General features: G+C 49.5%; 2 protein-coding genes across 2 annotated transcripts; both read left to right on the top strand.

Moving 5' to 3' along the window:
- Window positions 1-10,606: 10,606 nt before the first annotated feature.
- FIS1 (fission, mitochondrial 1) lies at window positions 10,607-14,349 on the top strand. Its single transcript, XM_070412724.1, has 5 exons — window positions 10,607-10,744; window positions 11,636-11,768; window positions 13,097-13,173; window positions 13,602-13,707; window positions 14,039-14,349. The coding sequence occupies exons 1-5, from the start codon at window positions 10,700-10,702 to the stop codon at window positions 14,134-14,136; spliced, it is 459 nt and encodes a 152-aa protein (XP_070268825.1). The 5' UTR covers window positions 10,607-10,699; the 3' UTR covers window positions 14,137-14,349.
- Window positions 14,350-16,085: 1,736 nt separating this feature from the next.
- On the top strand, window positions 16,086-21,835 carry CLDN15 (claudin 15). The gene is made up of 5 exons (XM_070412723.1): window positions 16,086-16,591; window positions 19,573-19,737; window positions 20,955-21,036; window positions 21,117-21,233; window positions 21,317-21,835. Exons 1-5 carry the CDS (start codon window positions 16,375-16,377, stop codon window positions 21,441-21,443), a joined length of 708 nt encoding a protein of 235 aa, XP_070268824.1. The 5' UTR covers window positions 16,086-16,374; the 3' UTR covers window positions 21,444-21,835.
- Window positions 21,836-23,110: the final 1,275 nt, after the last annotated feature.

The raw sequence follows: 23,110 nt of genomic DNA, 5'->3' as shown, positions 1-23,110 counted from the left end.
ACAGAGAACGACTCTGGGGCAAGGGTTAGCATGGAGGACTTGGGTCGCCACTGGGCCACAGGGGCAGAATGGGGCACAGCGGGGCGGGGGAGAAGGTTCAGGACTGCCAAGCCTCGGTACCGCCCCCTCCACCTCCCAGTAGCCTCACTCCCCGCCCCTCCTGCGGAGCCGTGCCCGTTCATTGGCCAGCGGAGCCCCCGCGCCCGCCCCGCGGAGGATGTCCACTGCGCAGACGCCGGCGCCTGGCTCTCCCCACGCATCTCTGCGGGTCCTCCGGACCACCGAGCGGTTCTCCTAGAGCAGCCCCCACCTCTCCCTTCCTCGGGGGCTCACTGAACTGCCACCCGGAAGTGAAACGTCTCGGAGGTTCTTAATGTCCGTTTTAGAACCTGTCGTTACTCTTTTATTAACCCCACAAACGCTTCTTGGGCGCCTGCCCTTTGGGGCTGATGAACGAGGCACAGCCCCAGGCCACGGAAAGGACAGTAGGATTGGGTGGTAATGCTGCGCTCCTAGGAGCTGGGGGCGCGGGGCGCGGGGCCCGGCGGGAGAAAGCTGTCCGGGAGGGGGACCGGCCCTGAGCCTGGCAGTTGCCGGCCCTGTAGACACTCAGGTGTTTGGAGGATGGAGATCCCCGATTGGAGAACATTCGGGTGGAAGAAACGTGGCATGAAAACGTCTCCGTGCACAGGGCGCGTGGGTGCCTGGAGATGAAGGTGGAGAGGTAAGCAGGGGCGATCCTGGAGGGCTCCGTGTGCATAGGAAAGTGAAGCAATGTCCTGAGTAGCCTAGACGGTGTTTTAATCAGGAAATATGAACTCAGATTTGCAGTTTAAAATACAGCTGGGCCCTAACCGGTTTGGCTCAGTGGATAGAGCGTCGGTCTGTGGACCGAGGGGTCCCGGGTTCAATTCCGGTCAAGAGCATGTACCTCGGTTGCGGGCACATCCCCAGTGGGGGGTGTGCAGGAGGCAGCTGATCGATGTTTCTCTCTCATCGATGTTTCTGGCTCTCTATCCCTCTCCCTTCCTCTCTGTAAAAAAATCAATGAAATATATTTAAAAAATAAATAAAAATACAGCTGGCTTTCAGGCTGGGTTGGACCAAGAAACTATCTGAAGGCTGCTGGAGACAGAATGGAGGCGGGGTGGCCTGACATGATTATTCCTTAGGAGCCTGCGTCTCTTCTAAGGTGTAACTTCCACGAGAAGGACTATGTCTGTTTCGTTTATTTCTCTTAACCAGCACTTAGAAAAGCACCTAGCACCCAGTAGGCCCTGAACAAATGTTTGTTGGATGGATAAATCAATTTGCCTTTGATAAGACTTCCTGACTGATTGGATAGCAGATGAAAGTGGGAAGTAGAGGAGGCTGATCACTGAAGATTGGAAGAACTCAAATAGTGAAATACTCTCCAGTGGGTATTTGCTGAGCGCTTCTCCTGAGCTGCCCACCAACAAGGTGCTGTGGGGAAGAAGTCCAGAACAGACCCCAAGTAATGCTGTAGTCAAGGGAGTACAAGTACCAGTCCTAGGTTTTAGTCCCCCAACAAAAACATACCAGTTTCCTCTCTGTCCCCCTTACATGATCAAAGTTGAGAAGTACATGCTTTCTTTTGTTTTGTTTTGAATCACCATCCACATGCATAGAATCCATGTGACCAGTCGCTTCACGGAGAATGCAGAAAGGAATATGCCTTTCTTTTTTTCTTTTTTCTTTTTTTGGTTAATCATCACCCCAGGATATTTTTTCCATTGCTTTTCAGAGACAGTGGGAGAGAAAGAGAGAAATATTGATGTGAGAGGGAAACATCGATTGATTGCCTCCCACACTCAGGCTCCCCTGCCTGGCTGGATGTCTCGAACCTGCAACCCAGGTGGGTGCCCTTGACTGGGAATCCAACCTGAGACCTTTTGGTGGTGGGCTGAAGCTCTAACCACTGAAGCACACTGCCAGGGCTCTTTTTTTTCTTTTGTTGAATATTTTCCAACAGCAGACTCTAGTCAAGTAATATTACATCTTATAGGTCTTATTATATATACTGTCTCATTGCTTTCCAAAAAGTTAATCATGGTAACAGCACCATCCATTTACGCAACAATTACAGATTGAGTATTACTGGTGCTAGGCATTGAACTGGGCACTAGGGGCATAATAGACACAGATCCTGCCCTATGAAGCTTCCAGTCTTAAGGAGAGCAGCAGGTGAACTGTTGTAAACCAACAAAAAAATTACAACTTTATGCCTAAATTTTTGAAAAATGAATAGCTAGAATGTACTCATAAACTTTTTCTGCTCTTTTCTCCTATTTATCCTCTAACTGACTCCTCCTCTACTCTGAGCACACAGTTTTGTCTCTTAACTGAAGCAGGACCTGGATTGAAATCCCAGCTCCTCCACCTCTAGCTCTGTGACCTTGGGCAGCTTACTTCACCTTTTTGAGCCTCAGTTTCCTTATGGGTCAAATGGAGCTAATAATAGCGCCTTCCTGGTGTGATTTTTGGCCACATGTTCTCTGTGAACATTCCTTTATGTAGGAAAAAATAGATGAGAACAGAATAGAGACTCTGACTCCTGGCAGATTTTATTACTGTACCCAAGCCAATTCTTTGTGTGGCTCACAAAAGCCACTGCTAACAAAGACAGGAACATGCTGGTTCCAGTTTTATATCCTGAAAATATGGGACAGGTGACTTTCTCCCTCTCTACAGGAGACCTCACCTAGTCTGCATGACAGAGGTCTTCCCTAAGGAAGAGTCTTGGAGCTGAGAACTCAGGTGGGTGAGGGAAAAACCTATCTGTTGTCTTACTGTCCTCTCACACATCCAGTGCGTCAGCAAATCCTGCCAACTGTACTTCTGACCACTATCCTAAGTCCCTTCACCTCCACTACTACTGCTGTACACCAGGTCACCACTCTCTCTTGCCTGGGCCACCACAGCAGTCTCCTAACTAGTTTCCTGTGTTCACTCTTGTCCCTACAGCCTTTTCTTTAAGAACATCCAGAGGGATCCTTTCACAATGGATCATTTCACTCTGTTGCTCAAAACCTTTCATGCCTCCCTATCACATGTAAAATTAAATCCAGATTCCTTACCAAAGTCTACAAGTCCCTATCTGATCTGCCCCTGGCTACCTCTCTGCCCTTGTTTTCTATCACGCCTTCCTTGGCCTGCCCACTCCTCTCCAGTCACATTGGCTTCCTGGCTGGACTCAAACAACCCATGTAGGTTCCCTCCTCAACCTGTTTCACTTGCTGCTTTGTCTGCCTGGAATGTTCTTCCTCATTTACCTGCATGGCTCATTCATTCACTTCAGTGCTCTGCCCAGGTGTCAGCTCTCCAGAGGGGGCTTCTTCGGGCGCTCCTTTTCTCTCACAATCCTTTACCCTGCTTTATTTGTTTTCACAGCACTTTCAACTAATGACATTATTGTATTTAGTTATTTACTTGTTCAATTATTTTTTTGTTTCCCCCATTAGAAAGCAAGCTCCTTGAGAACAGGAAATTAATTTTATTTAGTGCCAGTGCCTGGCACATAGTAGGTGCTCAATAAGTATTTGCTAAATGAATTAAATCATGAATGAATGAATGAGCCAAATAAGAAAAGGGGGAGGGAATAGATGTTCCAGATAGGGGGGACTGTCTATGCAGGGCCCTGCGGCCAGTAGGGGTTTTTAGAACTGAAAGAGGCCTGTGGGATTGGGGTACAGACAGGGAGAGATAGTGTTAAAGAGAAAACCACAGGCCCAAAATGGTGTCACTTGTGCTAAGGCCAATGATAAGAAACTTAGATTTTTTAAATAAATAAATAAATACACACACACACACACACACACACACATACACACACTTCAGAGAGGAAGGGAAAGGGAGAGAGAAACATCAATGATGAGAGAGAATCATTGATCCGCTGCCTCTTGCATGCCCCCTACTGGGGTTCCAGCCCACAACCCAGGCATGTGCCCTGACCGGGAATCAAACCAGGAACTCCTGGTAATACCTGACATAATTGTAGTTTCAACCTCTCAAAAAATGTAATCTTGTCCTGGCCGGTTTTGCTCAGTGGATAGAGTGTTGACCTGCAGACTGAAGGATCCCAGGTTCAATTCCAGTCAAGGGCACATGCCCGGGTTGCAGGCTTGATCCCCGGTGGGGAACGTGCAGGGGGCAGCTGATCAGTAATTCTCTCATCATTGATGTTTCTCTCTCTCCCTCCTTTCTGAAATCAATAAAAATATATTTTTTTAAAAAATGTAATCTTAACCAGTCTAGTTTTTCTGATCAAGCACCATTAAGGTAATATGTTACTTGTACTCCCTCCATCCTCCATAGAAAGAAGAAGCAACCTGCATGATAAAAATCCTTGCCATTTTCCCCCTCCATCCGCAAAAGAAGATGTTCTAGCCCTAACTGGTTGGCTCAGTGGATAGAGTGTAGGCCTACGGACTCAAGGTTCCCAAATTCGATTCTGGTCAAGGGCATGTACCTTGGTTGCGGGCACATATCCAGCAGGGAGTGTGCAGGAGGCAGCTGATCAATGTTTCTCTCTCATCAATGTTTCTAACTATCCCTCTCCCTCTCTGTAAAAAATCAATAAAACATATTTTTAAAAAAAAAGATGTTCTAGTCTTAAAATAATCTTTACTTCTTTTAATAGCTCTCTTGCCTACCCTTCTTCCTATAAAAAAAAAGCCTTCCATTTTATACAACACCACTTGGAGTTCCTAGATGGGATGCTACCCAATTCATGAATCAAATAATAAAGTCAATTAGATCTTTGAATTTACTCATTTGAATTTTTTTGTTTGTTTAAAACATATTTTTATTAATTTCAGAGAGGAAGGAAGAGGGACATAGAGATAGAAACATCAATGATGAGAGAGAATCATTGATTGACTGCCTCGTACATGCCCATGCTGGGAATCCAGGCATTTGCCCTGACTGGAATCAAATCATTCATAGGTCGATGCTCAACCATGGAGCCACACCAGCTGGGCTGTTTTTTAACTGTAATAATGCAGAAATGAGGCAGAGAGTTAAGCATGGACCAGACTGTAGAAGACCTTGTAGGCTGTGTTACAAGATTTTGGCCTTTGTTCTAATGACAGATCAGCCACTAAAAGGTTTCAGGTGAATTGAGAACTATGTTTTTATACAATCCCTCTAGCTCAGTGGTTCTCAACCTTGGCTGCACATTAGAATCACCTGGGAATCTTTTTAAAATCCTGATTTCTGGGCCTCATCCTCCGGAAATTCTGTTTCTTTGTTATTAATGTTGTGGCCTCACCCCATAACAAAGAAACAGAATTTCCGGAGGATGAGGCCCAGAAATCAGGATTTTAAAAAGATTCCCAGGTGATTCTAATGTGCAGCCAAGGTTGAGAACCACTGCTCTAACTACTAGGTGGTAAAGTGATGGTAATGGGGCAAGAATGGATGCATGGGACCAGTAAGGTGACTGTTGAAGTCAGCTAGGCAGAAATGACAGTGGTTTGCATTTGGATTCTGGTTGAAGAAGATAGACAAACATAATTCTGATGTAAAATTAACAGTCACTATATCCTATCCCTATAATCCAAGGTGGCAAGCTATGCTAACTAGATCCAAAAAGACACAAGCTCAAACTTAGGACTTCTTCATTGGCACAGAATTGAGCCAACTAAGGCATTCTTTTTCCCCCCACATACATATATTCAAAAAACTCTGATGGAGCTTTTGCCATGTATTAGGCCTGTGCCAAGAGCTGCAGCAGATACAAAGATGATTAAGGTGTAGTAGGCCACTCCATAGAAGTACCATTCTAATAAAAATAATACCCTCTGGTCTTACTATATTCCCTGCATTGCCAGTACTTACTCTGTCTTTGGTCCTAGTTTGCTTCATATTATGTACATTTTTTTATCCCCTCTGCTTACCCCAAGGCCCAGCCAGAACTAGGTGCTCGATGCAACTTTGAATGAACATGAATTTTTCTTCTTGACTATTATGCTAGCAGTCATAAAAGAGCCAGTTCTCCAAACTGAAGTTTTTTGTCAAAGTTTACTGAGCTCATATCAAAATAATTTCAACTGCCCAAGCCAAATAAAGAATAGCACAGCCCTAGCTGGTTTGGCTCAGTGGATAAAGCATCAGCCTGCGAACTGAAGGGTCCCAGGTTCAATTCCAGCCAAGGGGACAAGCCTGGCTTGCATGCTCGATCCCCCGTAGGGGGCATGCAGGAAGCAGCTGATCAATGATTCTCTCTCACCAATGATTCTCTCTCATCGATGTTTCTATCTCTCCTCCCTTCCTCTCTGAAATCAATAAAGAATTATATTTTTTTAAAAAAAGAATAGCACATACATAACTCACAAGTCTATTATGACAATAAAATAAAAAAAATTTAAGGGGATTTACAAAAATGAAAGGTGCTTTGTATGATAATCTCTGCATTTGCACTGCCCTCTTTACAATCATGTGCTGCAACGCATATATGAAGGCGGTCCCATCTACACTAATAAAAGAGAAACATGAAAATTGGTGTCACTCCGCTACGCCCACCAGCCAATCAGGGCGAGTATGCAAATTAACCCAACAAAGGTGGTGGTTAATTTACATATGCAGGCTCAGAACGAAGACTGAAGGCTGAAGACGGCTGAAGACGACTGAAGAGGCTTGCTTCTCTGCTGCAGCTGGAGCGAAGACCTGGGTCCCGGGTGCCAGAGGAAAACCGGTGCCAGCAGCCAGGGGAAGGAAGGCCTATTGCACAAATCTCTTCATGTAACGGGCCTCCAGTTAGATTATGATGAAGCTGAAAATTTTCTACTGCCTAGTGATGTCATAATGTCATAGCACAACACATTACACAAATACTCACCATTGTGTTACAATTGCCTACAGTATTCAGTACAGTAACGTGCCATATAGGTTTGTAGCATGTACTGTAGAGGAATAGAATTTGTGACCCCAAAATGTGTGTATTTGCATAAGGATTGTTTTAGGCCAGTTCACTTGAACAAACAGCTGACATGGGAGAAACTCTGAAAACCAAGTAGAAGTTACTCTTTGTAAAAAACATTTACTACATTGTAAGGGAAATCTACACTTATAAGGGTGTCTGCCTTGCTATACCAGGAGTTATCTTTAGAAACTCTTATCATGCTAAAGGCCAAAATTTAAAGCTGCATAACAACCTTACCCTTTTTTTTTTTACTGTGTTTTTTCCTGATAACCTCCTATAACTCACTCCTCCCACCCTCAACATCTTTTCAGCTGAAGATGGTATTTAAGGTGGTGGCTTCAACCGTTTTGGTGAATTACTCAACTTTCTTGGGTCTCTCCCAAGTATACTGGAGGTATATATGTTATTAAACTTTTGTTTGTTTTTATACTACTAATCTGTCTTTTAATACAGGGATGCCTCAGTAAAGAACCCAGGAAGGTAAAAGGAAAATTATTTTCTCCCCTACAGAGCAATAGGCTATACCAGTGGTTCCCAATGTGGGGCACACATCCCACAGGGGGGAAATTTGATTTTTAAGGTGGGCAATTCAAGAATGAGTTATTAACAGTGAATTTTTTTGCATTTCTTATGGTTCTAAGGGCCTCATATACAGTATATAAATATATGTTTTGACATATGCATTTCAGTTCTCTATTATATGTTTTGAAACTTTGCTATTTTTTTATATCACTTCATATTATTATTTTTTAATAATTTATTAGTGATTTCCTCAATACTTCAACTGTCCTTTTATTCTTTTATTTTCTCTTTCATGGCTGCCATGTTCTTTTGAAGCTTGTTTAGACCAAGTTAATGGCCTTTTAGGCTTTCTCCACGTGAACAGGTGTTCACTTTTTGAATAATAAGAATTATATGTCACAGGGAGGCATCAGGATTTTAGAGATGCTTAGGTGGGGCATGGCCAAAAAAAGATTGGGAACTACTGGGCTATACCATATAGCCTAGGTGTGTAGTAGACTATACCATGTAGATTTGTGTAAGTGCACTCTGATGTTCAAACAAGAAAATCGCCTAACAATGCATTTCTCAAAATGTACCTCCATCATTAAGCAGGGTATGGTTGTACTAGTGTTGGCTTTATTTCATGTTTATTTAACAAACATTTATTGAACATTGATCTTGTGCTAGTGTTGGTGGGGAAACCACACCAGAATGTTACCGACCATTGGACCTGGGTTCAGCAACCTCGGTACTTGAGTTCTGGTAAGAAATAATTCAGAGCCAAGACTCAAATACAAGTAAAAGTTAGAAAGTCACAGAGGTAGAAAAAGTGAGCCAGCTAGGCTGCATGGGCTCAAGGAACAAGTTACAGAGGCAAAAGAAGAACCCTGGGAACTTAGGAGAAGAAAGCAAGGATAATGCTCCTGGTGGAAGGGGAGGGAGAAAAGCGGGCACGCTCAAGGGCAGGGGAGGGGAAGCAGAGTGAGATGGGAAAGTGGAACACTCTGAGTCTTTTCTGAGTCCTTTGTCTGAAGGGGTTTTATCCATTTCCCAAAGACAGGGATTTTAGGGGACATCTCAGAGGAGAATCTGAACAGAATTTTATCAGCTTTCTAGGTGTATCCTTTCTCATCATGGTCTCCACTGATTAGTAGTGCCAGGGCCGGGGGTCATTTGTCATCACAGCTGGTCCTGATGTCAGCCTTGGCATCACCCTCCCTGGCCTTGTTTTTTCGGGGGCCTGGAGCTGAAACATAGCTGAGGCCTAGATGTTATCTCAGGGCTTAATGCTCAAGGGAGTCATATGGTGCTATTCTCTGGCCCCTTTGTTTTTCCTCTTGGGGGAGGAGAAGGTCTACCACATGACTAGTGACATGCCCCCAGAGGAAAGATCAGGAGAGAGTCTGAACTGCATGACCAGACATGCTAGGGGAGGGAAGGTCACTCTGGGGGACAAGGTCCCACCCCAGTTTTGCCCATTCCACCCGGCAACTTTCTGTACTGGCCTGTTGTTTCTATTCTACTCATGCCTGTCTAATTGCCTAGGAGCTGGAGATGCTAGGATAAACAAAATTTAGTTCCTTCCTTCATAGAAGTTACATTCTAATGAGCACTGTGGGTCAAAGTTGTTTAAAAAATTCAATCAAGTAAATTTTTAAGAATATGTTTTTATTGATTTTAGAGAGAGGGGGGAGGAAGAGAGAGAGATAGAAACAATCAATCGGCTGCCTCTGGCACACCCCTACTGGGGATTGAGCCCACAATCCAGGCATGTGCTCTGACCCAGGATTGAACTTTGACCTCCTGGTTCATAGGCCAATGATCAACCACTGAGCACACCAGCCTGGCTCATCTGCGTAAATCTGAAGATCTAATTGGCTTTATTAAATGATTCACTGGGGCAACATCCCATGTAGCAACAAGGATGCTTCGAAGGGGTTGTATGAAATGGAGCTATTAACAAAAGGAGAAACTGATGTTTTTTTAGACCAGGACTTCTTTAAGGAGAGAGGAATGTAAGGGTTTTTATCATGCAGATTGCCTTTTCATTCTTGGGGAGGGGGTGGGTGGGTAGGGGGAAAACATGACAGATTTACCTTATTTGTGCTTGACCAGAAAATTCCAGACTTTATTAAGACTACATTTCTGGGAGAGGTTGAAATTGCAATTAAATTGGGTATTAAATCTAGGTTTGATATGGCTTTTACACTGAGTGATACTATTTTGGGGCCGTGGTTTTCTCTTTAAAAAGGTAAAAGGAATTTGAAAGTCGTTACCTACCCAGTCCCATCACTGCATAGAATAGATGCCGGAGGAGCCAGCAGCATTTCGCCTTCCCATGCTTTTTTGCTCCTCACTGCCAAGCTCCTCATTGCCCTTCACCCCACACGGCAGTCCTTTCCCCTCGGGGGAATATTATATAAGTAATATTTAAAAGATTGGATCCTTTCTGCAAGTAATGGCAACAGCTTTTCTTATAGTCTCTGGGTGGATGGATAACAGGTCCAGTTTATTCCCTCTTGTATTGTACCAGTAGAGATCCTGGTAATTCTATATTTATATAAATATATATAATTTCAGAGAGGAAGGAAGAGGGAGAGATAGAAACATCAATGAGAGAACCATTGATTGGCTGCCTCCTGCATGCCCCCTACTGGGGATTGAGCCCACAACCCAAGCATGTCCCCTTGACTGGAATCGAACCTGGGACCATTCAGTCCTCAGGCCAACACTCTATCCACTGACCAAACCAGGTAGGGCTGGTAATTCTATTTTTCTTCCAGGCACTGAAAAGTCACATAGCTTTCAGGTTCCCAGGTTTCTGGGAGGGCCCTATAGCTCATCTTAAGTTGGAGGGTGAGACGGGTAGGGTTAGGCGGGTCCCTAAAATTATGTGGTCCATGCCCGGTTCTCCACCTCCCTCTGTGCTATTTGGAGGACGGCACATGCAGGGCACCCAGGAAGGCCGGGAGTGGCATTGTAAGCAGCCCGCTACGGGTGGGAGTGACTGTGGGAACCCTCTGAGGGAAGGAATTACGCCATCGGCACGCCCACTGTGCAGGGAGGAAGGGGCGGGGCTCCGCTCGCCGGCGGAGGGCGGGCTTGCGTCGGCTAAGTGAAGCGATTGGCTCTGCGTAGGGGAGGCGGCCCTTTTCCGCTGAGCGCCGGAAGTTGTTCTCCCCTCCTGCCAGTGGGCCATGGAGTTGGTGGCACAGTAACGTCTGAGGTGTGAGGATTGCGGGGCCGGCGGCCATGGAGGCCGTGCTAAACGAGCTGGTGTCTGTGGACGACCTGCTGGTGAGGCCTGGCCCAGAGGGAGGGAGAGGAAAGGTTCGGGCGGGCGGGTCCTGAGAAGAATCGGATAGGGGCCAAACCCTTTTCTCATCATCAGCCTTCCCTAGTGACGCTGAACTACTACTCCCGGCAGCCTTTGCAGCGTCCGTCTCCTGCCGAGATGTTCCATTTTGCCCCAGAGACTAATGGGACTTGTAGTTTCTTACGCCACAACGCCTCAGACTTAAGGCCTGGAGTCTGGCTTGGAAAGACTGATGGGTTCTGGGTGCGTGCAACAGTTAGGTCAGAGTCCTAACCTGGTTTAGAGTGCTCCCTCGGTGGCGACCACCATAAAGTTTCATATGTTACTGTATCTGGCACGGTGCTAAGTACATCGCAGGCGATATCTCAATCTTTGAGTTATGAGAGGTAGGCAGCATCTTGTTCCCGTTTTGCAGATAAGAAAAAGTCCAGACTCGGCAAAGCGGGACGGGATGGGGGAAGCAGTCTCCGACGAGGGACTGTGTGGGCTGCTGAGCAGTTCTGACTGTTGTTAACAGCATGTTTACTGTTTAGCCACTCAGGGTCAGTTGCTCCGGGAGCGGTGCCTGGAACCGCCACCAGGTGGCATCTCCACTTAGTACCAGTAGGGGGAGGGAGCGGGGATGGGGGTGGGGTAGGGTGGGGTGGATGGGGGGGTGGGAGACTGTCCAGAGACATGCCGCCCACAAGAAACTGAAAGCCTGGGTCCCAGAGATGGAGATAGAACTTGTGGGGCCAGGTATGAAGACCCGCAAGGGAAATATGGCAGAGACTGGGAAAGATGGAGTGTAACTGGGAAATGGACACAGGGCCCTGATAGAGAATGGTTTGCCCTCTTCGTTTCTAAATGACTCCTCTCCTCTCCTATGGCAGAAGTTTGAAAAGAAATTTCAGTCTGAGCAGGCAGCAGGCTCGGTGTCCAAGAGCACGCAGTTTGAGTATGCCTGGTGCTTGGTGCGAAGCAAGTACAACGATGACATCCGTAAAGGCATTGCACTGCTGGAGGGTGAGGTGCCAGGCTACCCTACTCCCCTTCCCAACTGCAATCAGGGTCTTCCCCTCTCTCCTGCCATTGGTCATTCCCTCCCTCCATCTCAAGTGGTGGGATTCTTTCTCAACATGGGACCCTGTATTACAGACACCTAACAGTTATTTTACAGTAAACTCACTGTAACAAAGGACTATACACATTAGCCTGGCTTCCAGTGTACTTTGGGCTAATTAACACCTCATTGTTTTGCCAAACAGTCAGACCATGTCAGTTTCCACAGGACTTTGGTGATCTGGTAATCTAACCATAAAGAAAGTGACTTGTCTGAAGTCCTACAGCTATTAATGGCTGAGTTAGGACTAGAGGCTCTTGTCTCCCGTGTCTCAGTCCTGTGCTCTTTGCCCCCCACCATGTCGCTTATTCAGCAGCTGTTGAAACCTTTTGTGAGGTTGGCATGGAAGACAGTCCCAAAAACCTGTGAGCAAATGATGCTTTTTTGATTGGAATCTTATTTCCCATTGTTTTGGGATGGGTCACCATTTGTCAGAGACCACAGTATTTGACCTTTAAATTTCTTTGAACTCCCTCTGTCTTGGTCAAGTAATTGTAAATAAGAAAACAGTCAGTGTACTAGCAAAGAATGCCTATTATAAATCTATAAAAATTCTTAGTGCAAATAATCTTACCCTACATTTGTCTGATTTGCCAATTCAGATTTTTTTAAGGTTTCCTCTACAACAGGGCACAGCTGTAGAAGAAGTGGTCTCTAAGAGGTTACCAGTCTAGTTGAGGAGATAGTACAAACACTTGGGAAGATTTATCAACACCCACAAAACTACTTAGCAACAAATTCTAGTGCTTAGAGTACAATTGAACACATAAGCCTCTGGGAAGTCACTGAATTAAGAGTCAGGTGGTGGTATTCAGAAAAGGCTAATTGAAGGTGAGTTTTCAGCTGATTTTTTAAAAGGGGGGTGGGGTGGGGAGTACAAACTTATTTTTAACACTTATTTGGGCAACTAGAAACTGTAGTTGAAACAACAGATGTCAAAACTGAGTAGAGATGCCTCTTGGCTTCTCCAGTGCCTTGATTTCCTTTCAGTTTACTTGGATGAACCAGGACTGACCGTAGTATTGGTACCAGTGTTGATCACTAGGGTGATCAACCTGGGTTCATGCTGCCCATGGGTCTGACTAGAAACCAAATGTGACTTGAGCTGAAACAGCGGCTCAGGACTTTTCCCCAGGATTGTATAGGAGTCAGAGAGTAGAAAGGGTCTCAGACACAAGTACTAGGAAAAGGGAGAAGTGGTTTTCATCCTTTCCTCTTCCCTCCTCCCCAGAGCTATTGCTCAAAGGGAGCAAAGAGGAGCAGCGGGATTATGTCTTCTACCTGGCTGTGGGGAACTACCGGCTCAAGGTAAGGCAGAGAGCTCCCTTTCCACTCCATCCTACTTGGATGGGCCATAGCCCACTCTCTCCTTTCTCTTCAAGGTAGAGCCGAGAGAGGGCAGTAGGCAGGGGGTGGTATCAGGTACAGAGGTGCAACGTGACAGCAGGTCAGGATGCTGAGGAAGGTGAGAGACAGAGGATCAGGGTGCTGAGGGTGTGGGGAAAAGGTGACGTCAGGATTGGGGTGCAGCCCCGGGCCTTGGGTTGTTATCTCCCCTAGCTTATCATCCCCACACAGTTGGGGTTGTTTGTGGACTCTACTCCATTGGGTGGGGCTGGAGTGAGGGAAGGGGGTGGAGGTAGAAGGAGGAGCCCCCAGGGCAAGTGAAGGGAAGGCCCCTCTGATGGGCAGGAGTGCTGAAATACTGAGGGTGTATGTGTGTTTTCCGAGTGTAGGAATATGAAAAGGCCCTAAAGTATGTGCGAGGGCTGCTGCAGACAGAACCCCAGAACAACCAGGCCAAAGAACTGGAACGGCTCATTGACAAGGCCATGAAGAAAGGTGAACGCCTTCCCCTCTGCTTTCTCCACTCTCGACTCTCCTATCTCGCTGGCCCTCATTATCCCTAGGTCCTTCTAACTATTAGTGTAGTCCTCTTTCTCTCTCCCCACCCCATGCCTGGGCCCTCTGATCGCTCTTTAAATGACTTCCCCTCCCAGCAATTCCTCCTCAAAACCCCAGAAGCCTTTGTCCAACCCTTGGAGTCCCTCACCCCATGCATCCAGGTGGAGAGGCACAGCTGTTGAGGAGCAGTGGGCAGGAAGAAGATAGTAGCCAGGGTCCTAGTGGGCGGGGGCTCAGCTCCTGACAATTTCCCTTTTCTTCTCCCCAGATGGACTGGTGGGCATGGCCATTGTTGGAGGCATGGCCCTGGGTGTGGCGGGACTGGCTGGACTCATCGGACTTGCTGTATCCAAGTCCAAATCCTGAATGAGACTGCACCTCTGCCTCTGCCCAGGGATACATGGGAGCCCATGGAGATCACTCAGAGAGGGCCCATCCGTTCTCGCTGCGTCCCTGTCTTCTCCTGCACCCTGTCGCTGTCCTCTGTGGCCTCAACCTCCTCTCCCCAAGATCTGTCCTCTAGCCCCAGATCGTGTGCTTTAGGATGAGTGTAAATAAAATTGGGCTTTGACTTGCGAACTTCTGTGTCTGTGTTGAAAAAAGGGCAGGTTCCCTTGGGCCCAGAAGTTGGGGTAACACGTGCTCCTTTCCTGCGCTTTGTTCTTCTATTACCTCCGTGCTGGTATAGGGTTCTCGGGTTCTCCTTTGTTTGCAGAGCTGCCCAGATCCCACGCCCTTCCTCCCTCAACCCCACCAAAGCCACGTGGCCTCCACACAGCCCTCGGATCCTGAGAGAAAGTGACAGGAGGTGGGACAGGTTTGGATTTATGTCTCCTGTCTCCTCTGACCCACTCAGCTGCCTTTTAGCACGTGGAGTTTTCCACACCAGGGGGCCCCCCCACTCAGTTTCCTCCAAAACCTCCGCCCTTCCCCTCCCTTTGTCTTCCTGCTTCCTCCCCTTCCTCCTACCCTAGCCTCCTTAGGAGAGGGGGTGATGTTGGGGGCGGGGAGGGAGATGGTGGGGAGGAAACAGGCATTTGGCATGGAGTTGGCAGGAATTTTAAAAGAGGTTTGGAACCCAGGACACCCCAGTTGTAGCCTCCGAGTGGAAGGTGGGGACCCAGTCCCCACCCAGCCTGCTTTGCCCCACACCCACCTTGTGCCAGGCTCAGCTTGGGCCTGTCTTGCTTCACTGCATACCTCTCATTCCACAGCCAAGCCAGCCCAGCTGGGGGATCGATTGGGGAGGAGGCCCCTGCGGGGAGCGGGGAGCACAGAGCCGCCTGAGGTGGGGAGGAGGGGAATGGGAGCTTACACTTTGGTTCAGCGATGTGTTGTGCGATTGCCTGGGTGTAGTAGGGTCAGCCCCTTGGAGACTGAGCCCCAGCACACTTGCCAGAAGAGAACAGGGCTGCCCTGCTGTGGCCTTGAAGCAGGAAATGAGACTGGCTACACCAGGACAGGTGCTCAGCTTGGGGTGGGAACCCAGAGGTTTCTAATCCATCATAATTAGCAGAGCTGGTGACAGTTCTGATAACAATGAGCTGCGTAGATTAGCCATGGGATCACCTAAGCCTGAGATTCATCCCCGCTCTGGGACCGTTGGCAGCAAGATCAAGCTTGTTGCTGAGGGTCAAAGACCAACCCACCAAATGGGAGAAATCAAATTCAGGAAGTTGAAGTTTGCAGGAAAGCAACCTCTGATGGCTTCACGCTGGGTCTGTAGGACCGAAACCCAGGACAGTCAAGTATCGAGTAATTCATACGTGTGGGCAGCTTGGATCTGTGGTCACAATTCTTACTACAACCTATGAGATTGTAGAGGAGGAGGAGCTTTAGTTCACAGAAGCAGAAGTAAACCCATGGGGCTCCAACTTTATTCTGTGTCACTTTGGTAAATGATGGGATCTGGTGCAAATCTAGGTTGGTTGGACTCGAGAGCCATTGGTTTCCCCCACAGACCCTGTTCCCTTCTTCAACCTTAATCTTCCTGGAAGACTCAATGCCCCAACCCTTAGGTCTTCCAGTTTCCTGAATTGTTCTCACCAACAGCAACAGGTAGTGCCTTTGCTCCCTGTTCTTTCCCTGTTGAAGGCTGCCGTGCCTGTCCGTGGTCACTGTCTCTGTCTCTTCTTGTCCCTCTTATTCCATTCTCTGGCCCCTGATGAAAGCTGAGTCAGAGACACGCTTCCCCTTGGCTCCCAATGCCTCCCGTGGGGGCCCCTCCTTGGCTGCATCCGTTAGTCACTCCCCGGTAAGTCCCCCCCCACACCCTGTGGGGCGGGGAACCCAGGGCAGCCAGAGGCAGTGGACTTTTGGCCCGTTTCGTTTATTCCTTACATCTCATCAACATCTGCCACGGGCTCTTGGCTCATTCTTCTGGCTGCTGGCCTGCAGGGAAGCAGAAACCCAGAAAGAGAGAAGGAAGGCAGAAATCTGGAGACAGACCTGAGGCCGAGGCTGCCGCTGGCCTTCCGCCCTTCCCCTCTCTCTCTTCCCACCCTGCCCTAACACCTCTCCCTAGCCGACGCCCGTCAAGGTCCCCTGGGGCTCAGCCCTTATCCCTCTGGGGCCACAGGTGCCCCTCAGGGCCTGCGTCCCACCATGTCAGTGGCTGTGGAGACTTTTGGCTTCTTCACGGCAGCTGTGGGACTGCTGATGCTGGGTGTGACTTTGCCAAACAGCTACTGGAGAGTGTCCACTGTGCATGGGAATGTCATCACCACCAACACCATCTTCGAGAACCTCTGGTACAGCTGCGCAACCGACTCCTTGGGAGTCCACAACTGCTGGGAGTTCCCGTCCATGCTGGCCCTCTCCGGTACAAGGTGGAGGGTGAAGGGAGCAGAGGGAGAGTGGGAGGTTGGAGAGAGCTCTGGGAGTTTGGGTGCTGCCTGGGTCTGGCCTTGGGTGCCGTACAGATGAGAGAGGCCTGACCAAGCTCAGAAGGGCTCCTGCAGAGGGATTGCTGGGGGTAGCTGCCTGTCTAGAACTGCAGCGGTGACCTGGTCACATGTGGCCCCCTGCCCTCATGTGCCACTCGGTCTCAGTGGTGACAAGTGCAGGCACCAGGATTAGACGGCCAGGCCAGCGCCTGCTGTGTCCTAGCTCTGTGCCTTGCACAGGTGGTAAAATGAGCTTTATTTGACCCATCTGTAAAATTAGAATCCTAATAGTTGTGGGGACTTTAAGAAATAAAAGGTGAAAAATGTTAACATGATGTTAGCATCTGTATGCACTCAAACAATGTTAGCATGTTAGTGTTGGGTTGGGAGTGCTGGGGTTTGTGGGGTGAAGAGGAGGCCCCATCTTGGATTCTTGGGAGTTGAGACGATCTCCGTAGCCTCATAGGCTCCCACGGAGACGCCAACACCGTGGCGAATGGGAAAGGACTGTTTTAAGGAGTCCTGAGTGTCTAAGGCAGGGGTCCTCAAACTTTTTAAACAGGGGGCCAGTTCACTGTCCCTCAGACCGTTGGAGGGCCGGACTATAGTTTTAAAAAAACCTATGAACAAATTCCTATGCACACTGCACATATCTTACTTTGAAGTAAAAAAACAAAACGGGAACAAATACAATATTTGTATTTGCATGTGGCCCGCGGGCCGTAGTTTGAGGACCCCTGGTCTAATGTGAGCAGGTGAGAGGGTGTGCATGTGTGTTCGAGGTTCCTGGGGGTATATTTTTTCAGTTCTTGGTGAGCTAGAGCCTACAGCTCTTTTGGCCGAGAAAGATTCTCCCTGGTAGCTGTAGCATCTTCCTGTTTCCTGCTCACCCTATGAATAGCCCCCCATTATTCCCTAGGGGAGTCTCCCTTCAGTCAGCCCCATACCAAAAACCAAGAGGGGATCATGACCAGAAACCCTCTGTAGTGCCATTCCCAAAGCCTCACTGGGTTCTCCCGGAGCCTTCTCACTCTTCCAGGTCCCCTCCTGCAGGTGCCGGAGGCAGGGGAAGGAACAGAGGCCAACACTGGGTTAGAGCAGGGCCACACCAAATCCCCCAGGAATGTCAGAGATGCTCTGAGCAGTTAGGGGGTCCAGGTGGGTCTCTTGTGTCCCCACTGTTTCCAGAATCTCCCAGAGCAGTTGCAGAGGCTTCATCCTTTCATCACTTTCTCTAGGACTTAACAAGGCAAGTGCCCCCATCTCCCCCCGCCCCCCCCCAAAAAACTATAAAAGCTAGTATGAACTGGGCCAGAAGCCTAGAATGCTGAGTGGCCAGAAGGGACACGGGAGGCAGCCAGCTCAGCAGCCCTGGTCATCCCACCTCACATACCTCCCAACCACACCGTGAGGAAGGGCCTTTGCTGTGAGCCTGCCCTTGAACTGCTGCTCCTGACCTGAGAGAAAGCATGCGTGTGCATGAGAGATGAAGAGGCAAGAGTGGGCTTGGGGGAAGGGCAGAGTGCAGCTGCCCATGCAGAGGGGCATCTTGGTTCCGGGTGTGGTGCTGGGTACTTCACTGTTTACAATAGTTCTGCTGTTGGGGGTGTTAGTATCCTATTTTTAGAGAACTGGGGAAACTGCAGGCATAAGCATTAGTGTACCCCGAGGCACACAGGTTGGAATCCTGACTTGTGTTTGAGTCCAGAGCTGGCTGACCTCCAAGGCTGGTTCTAGTCCTGAGAGGGGTCCTGCCATTTAGTCACCTCCAAGCTGTGCACCCCTAGCCTGCAGCCTTCCAGCCCATGTTCTCACAGGCCCTTTAATAATCTACCCTTTGTCTACCAGAGCTGGTCTGCCCAGGTGGAGGTGGGTAGATGGACGGGTGGGAGGGAATAGGGTATGGGGTAGGTGAAGAGGGTGGGAACTCCAGAGGGAATGGCTGGGAGTGAGAAAATCCTCCCAGAGAACTTTGTCCCTCCTCCCTCCCCGCAGCTCCACGCCACTAAACATCCTCTTGGCAGGGACCCAGCCTTTCCCCTTCAGCACTGATGGCACTGCCCCACCTGGGAAAGGAGTGCAAGGTCCTTGGGTGCTTGGCAACTATCAAAGTCAGGGAGGGGGGAAGGGGAACCAGGAAGGAAGCCAGCCATTTCCTTCAGCTTTGAGAAAGGGGAAACTGAGGCACTAAAGCACATGTGCAAAACTGACTTGGCTTGGTCCTGGGCCCAGGTATCCCACCTCCCAGATTAGAAACTGTCCTGGACCCAGAGACCCATAGGCCACTGCTGCCCCCTACTGATCACTCAAGGAAGAAGCTCAGGTCAGGATAGCTGGCACTGTGCTAGGTACGAGGTGGGACCTGGAGAGAGGCAGGTGTGGGAAGGGGCTGGGGTTACACAGGTGGTTTCCGCTATGCACAGCAGAGAGTGGTGGTGATGTAGCAGAATAGTGTTCTCAACTAGGCGATTTTGCCCCCCAGGGGTCATTTGACAGCCTACAAATTTAATTGTCCCCCTTGAGGAGACTACTGACATCTAGTGGTGGAAGCCAAGGATGCTGCTATACATCCTATAATGCGCAGGATGGCCCCCCAGAACAAAGCATCATCCAGCCAAGTCAGTAGTGCTGAGCAGCCCTATACGGAGGTGGAGGTGGAGGTACAGGGGACGTGCACTGGTGCAGGTGGCAGGGCAGGAGGGGCTGAGACTCCTTGGGACTGAGGTGAGCTGGGAAGGAGGGGGTGTGACCCCTCAGCCTATAGGCTGGATGGACCCCAAGGTGAAGAAGAGGATTTGAGGACTTCTAGGGACTGAGGCCTGAGCAGGGGCTGTAAGGGGCTGGCTGTCACTGAGGGGAGAGGAGATGGAGGGGCAGCGGCTGGCTCAGGGACCCATGCTGTCACCCACCTCCCCAGGGTACATCCAGGCCTGCCGGGCACTCATGATCACCGCCATCCTCCTGGGCTTCCTGGGCCTCTTCTTGGGCATGTTGGGACTGCGCTGCACAAACATTGGGACCTTGGTGCTCTCCAGGAAAGCCAAGCTGGCGGCCACTGCCGGGGCCCTATACATCCTGGCTGGTAATTGAGGGAGGGTGATGGGTGGGCCCTGCGCTGTGGTGGGGGGTTGGGAGTAGTCCTCGCAACAGACCCCAGGAGTCTCTGTCTTCTCCAGCTCCCACTCCTTCCCCTCTGCATTGACACCGGCCCTCCCAGGCTAAGCTCTTCTCTCTCTCCTTGCTCACCTCAGCGTCACCTGCACTCACCCAATCCCTTGGCTACAAATCAGTCCATTAGCAATGTTTCTTGAGCCCCCACAGGAGCTAGGCAGAGGCGAGGTGGGGAGAGATTCCAAAGGGAAAAGTGAGGGTCTGCCCTCCCAAGCTTACAGCCTGGCTGGGAAGATCAGAGTCAGGGTATGTGTCCACACACACACACACAGGGAAGATCAGAGTCAGGGTATGTGTGTCCACACACACACAGTGCACAGAAACTGGATCTCCCTTTTGGTTTGTAAAGCATACCTACACACATCACTTCATAAGCCTGTGAGGGAAGGAGGGTCTCGTCCTGAACTCCAGATGTGGAAATGGGCTCAGAAAGGTCAGGAGACCTACTGGAAGACAAGCCCCTAGCGAGTGGCAAGGCTGGTCCTGTAGCCCACTGGCTTCAGGCTTTCCCTGAGTGGCAGAGGCACGTCACAGGCTCTGAGGCAGTGGTTCTCAACCTTCTGGCCCTTTAAATACAGTTCCTCATGTTGTGACCCAACCATAAAATTATTTTCGTTGCTATTTCATAACTGTCATGTTGCTACTGTTATGAATCGTAATGTAAATACCGATATGCAGGATGGTCTTAGGCGACCCCTGTGAAAGGGTCGTTTGACGGCCAAAGGGGTCGAGACCCACAGGTTGAGAACCGATGCTCTGAGGGCTTTGGGAGGTTAAAGGACACAGGTGTCAGGGCAGACAGGGCTAGCTGGGCCTTCTAGGAAGGATGGGGCATAGTCCAAGTGAGGACACTAAATGATCAAGGCGCTGGAGGGCAGGGAAGAACAAAGCTGGCCAGGGATGAAGAGGGGGACAAGGGCTGGCTGAGGAGCAGAGTATGGGTTGGGTCTTGGGTTCACAATTGGCCCTAGAAAGGTCATGAGCTGGGGAGAGGGAAGAAAGGGAGGGAATGAAATTTGCTCTTGGACTTGATAACCCCACAGCCTACTCTCTAGGCTGCTCCTGCTTGGCCCTCCCCCTAGTTCCCTAGGGGCCTAGGGCTCCAGTGCAGTTCTCTCCCTACGCTAGGTTGCTGCGGGATGGTGGCCATCACCTGGTATGCCTCCAACATCACCCGGGACTTCTTTGACCCCTTGTATCCCGGAACCAAGTGAGTGTGGGAGCCCCACCCTGGGGGTGGAACTTGGACATGTCCCGGATCTAGCACCCCTTGCGTTGTTTTGTCCCCAGGTATGAGCTGGGCCCTGCGCTCTACCTGGGCTGGAGCGCCTCCCTGCTGACTATCCTGGGTGGTGTTTGCCTCTGCTCCAGCTGCTGCTGTGCTGCGGAAGAGGACCACACCACCAAGTAAGGGAGGATGAGCTGCGGGGGGGTGGGGGGGACACACAGCGAGGGTTGCACCTCCTTCTGACCGGCCCCTCCCTCGCCAGCACCCGGCTGCCCTACAAGGCCTCCACAGTGCAGTCCACTGGCCCCGCTGCCCATGTGCGCCCCACAGCAACCTCGTATGAAGACGACATCAGCTTCGGCAAATACGGGAAAAACGCTTACGTGTAGGAGGCCTGGCCTATGGATTCTATTCCCTTCCCACTGCCCCCAGTGGAAAGGGGTCCCTCGAACCCCGGACAGCAGGCGCAGGCCCCTGCTTGGTATTACCACCTCAGAGGCAAGCCATGCCCCAGGGCCAAGCCACTCCCAGGACTCCACCTCAGGCCTGGAAGCCACACCCCGCTCAGGCTCCTCTCTGTAGTCGGAGCTCTGCCCTGGCTACGCTTCCCTCCTCTGGCCAAGAAGCTGCCTCCTGAGGACTCACTTCGGACTCCTGAGACTGCACCTGACCCCTCTCTATCCTGAGTCTGGGGTCTGAGCGATTAGGCCAGCGGGGACACCCCCGAGTGCTTACATTCTATATAAATACATGCTTAAATAAATTTGTATTGTGAACTGTTCAGGGGCAACTGGCCAAGCAGGAGTTGACTGGGGCAGTACCCAGAGTCATCTCAGTTCTCAGACACCCGACTGTCACCTGTCCCCTCTCCATCACCTTTGGACTATCTAATCCCACAAAACAGAGGCAGGGTTGCAAGTAATTTCAAGAGTGTGGCGCTCTTTTTTATTTTTTTGGTTAATCCTCACTCAAGGATATTTTTTCCATTGATTTTTTTTTTCCTTTTTAGAGAAAGTGCAAGGGAGGGGGAGAGACAAAGAGAAACATCGATGTGAGAGAGACACATCAACTGGTTGTCTCCCACATGCATGCTGACTGGGGTTGAGGATCAAGTCTGCAACTCAGGTACAAGCCTTTGACAGGAACCAAACCAGAGACCCTTCAGTCCATAGGCCGACGCTCTAACCCAGCGGTTCTCAACCTGTGGGTCGCAACCCCTTTGGCGGTCGACGACCCTTTCACAGGGGTCGCCTAAGACCATCCTGCACATCAGATATTTACATTACGATTCATAACAGTAGCAACATTACAGTTATGAAGTAGCAACAAAAATAATTTTATGGTTGGGTCACATGAGGAACTAAATTTAAAGGGCCAGAAGGTTGAGAACCACTGCTAACCCCTTGCCACAACAGCCAGGGCAAGAGTGTGGCACTCTTATAATTACTGATAAGAGTCATCAGGGAGCAGATGGGGAAGGCCCAGCTCTAGGAAACTGGTCAGCCTGAGATAACAAGTGACTCGTTTACTCTCAACCTTTCTTCACAGCTGTACAAGGACACAGATGGTCTAGACCAGTGGTCGGCAAACTGCGGCTCGCGAGCCACAGGCGGCTCTTTGGCCCCTCGAGTGTGGCTCTTCCACAAAACACCGACTTCTGCACATGGACCACGAAATTTCAATCACACTGTACATGCGCGCCCGCACGTGGTATTTTGTGGAAGAGCCACAGTCAAGGGGCCAAAGAGCCGCATGTGGCTCGCGAGCCGCAGTTTGCTGACCGCTGGTCTAGAGCAGTTACTTTACCTGGGCCTGAGAGTGGATATCAAACTGACCAGCCCTTTAAAATTGTGCCACATCAAGGGTCTGGTGCAGGTACATTTTTCTGGGGAAGGTTCAATAACTTCCAGAAAAGGCTCTGAACATCTGTTCACAGAGTCTTGCATATCAGTGGCATGTGTATGACTCCATGGTGTCCAGTTCAGACAAAGCACTGGGTACTGAACAGCCTTGGTACCCACTTAAGACTGGAAAGTGAGGTGATTAGAAAGAAGCT

The sequence above is a fragment of the Myotis yumanensis genome, unplaced genomic scaffold (assembly GCF_028538775.1).
Source record: "Myotis yumanensis isolate MYYU_CA2020_CCGP unplaced genomic scaffold, mMyoYum1.0.hap1 SCAF_4, whole genome shotgun sequence".
NCBI lineage: Eukaryota > Metazoa > Chordata > Mammalia > Chiroptera > Vespertilionidae > Myotis > Myotis yumanensis.
The sequence above is the reverse complement of the archived record's forward strand: the minus strand, read 5'-3'. Positions and strand labels throughout refer to the sequence as shown.

What these genes read in the sequence shown, in the direction of transcription:
- FIS1 (XM_070412724.1), top strand. Translation starts at nt 10,700, where the DNA reads ATGGAGGCCGTGCTAAACGAGCTGGTGTCTGTGGACGACCTGCTG. An exon ending in TGTCTGTGGACGACCTGCTG is followed by an intron (nt 10,745 to 11,635) that starts GTGAGGCCTGGC and finishes CTCCTATGGCAG; the next exon opens with AAGTTTGAAAAGAAATTTCA. An exon ending in TGACAAGGCCATGAAGAAAG is followed by an intron (nt 13,708 to 14,038) that starts GTGAACGCCTTC and finishes TCTTCTCCCCAG; the next exon opens with ATGGACTGGTGGGCATGGCC.
- CLDN15 (XM_070412723.1), top strand. Translation starts at nt 16,375, where the DNA reads ATGTCAGTGGCTGTGGAGACTTTTGGCTTCTTCACGGCAGCTGTGGGA. An exon ending in GTCCATGCTGGCCCTCTCCG is followed by an intron (nt 16,592 to 19,572) that starts GTACAAGGTGGA and finishes CCACCTCCCCAG; the next exon opens with GGTACATCCAGGCCTGCCGG. An exon ending in GGCCCTATACATCCTGGCTG is followed by an intron (nt 19,738 to 20,954) that starts GTAATTGAGGGA and finishes TCCCTACGCTAG; the next exon opens with GTTGCTGCGGGATGGTGGCC.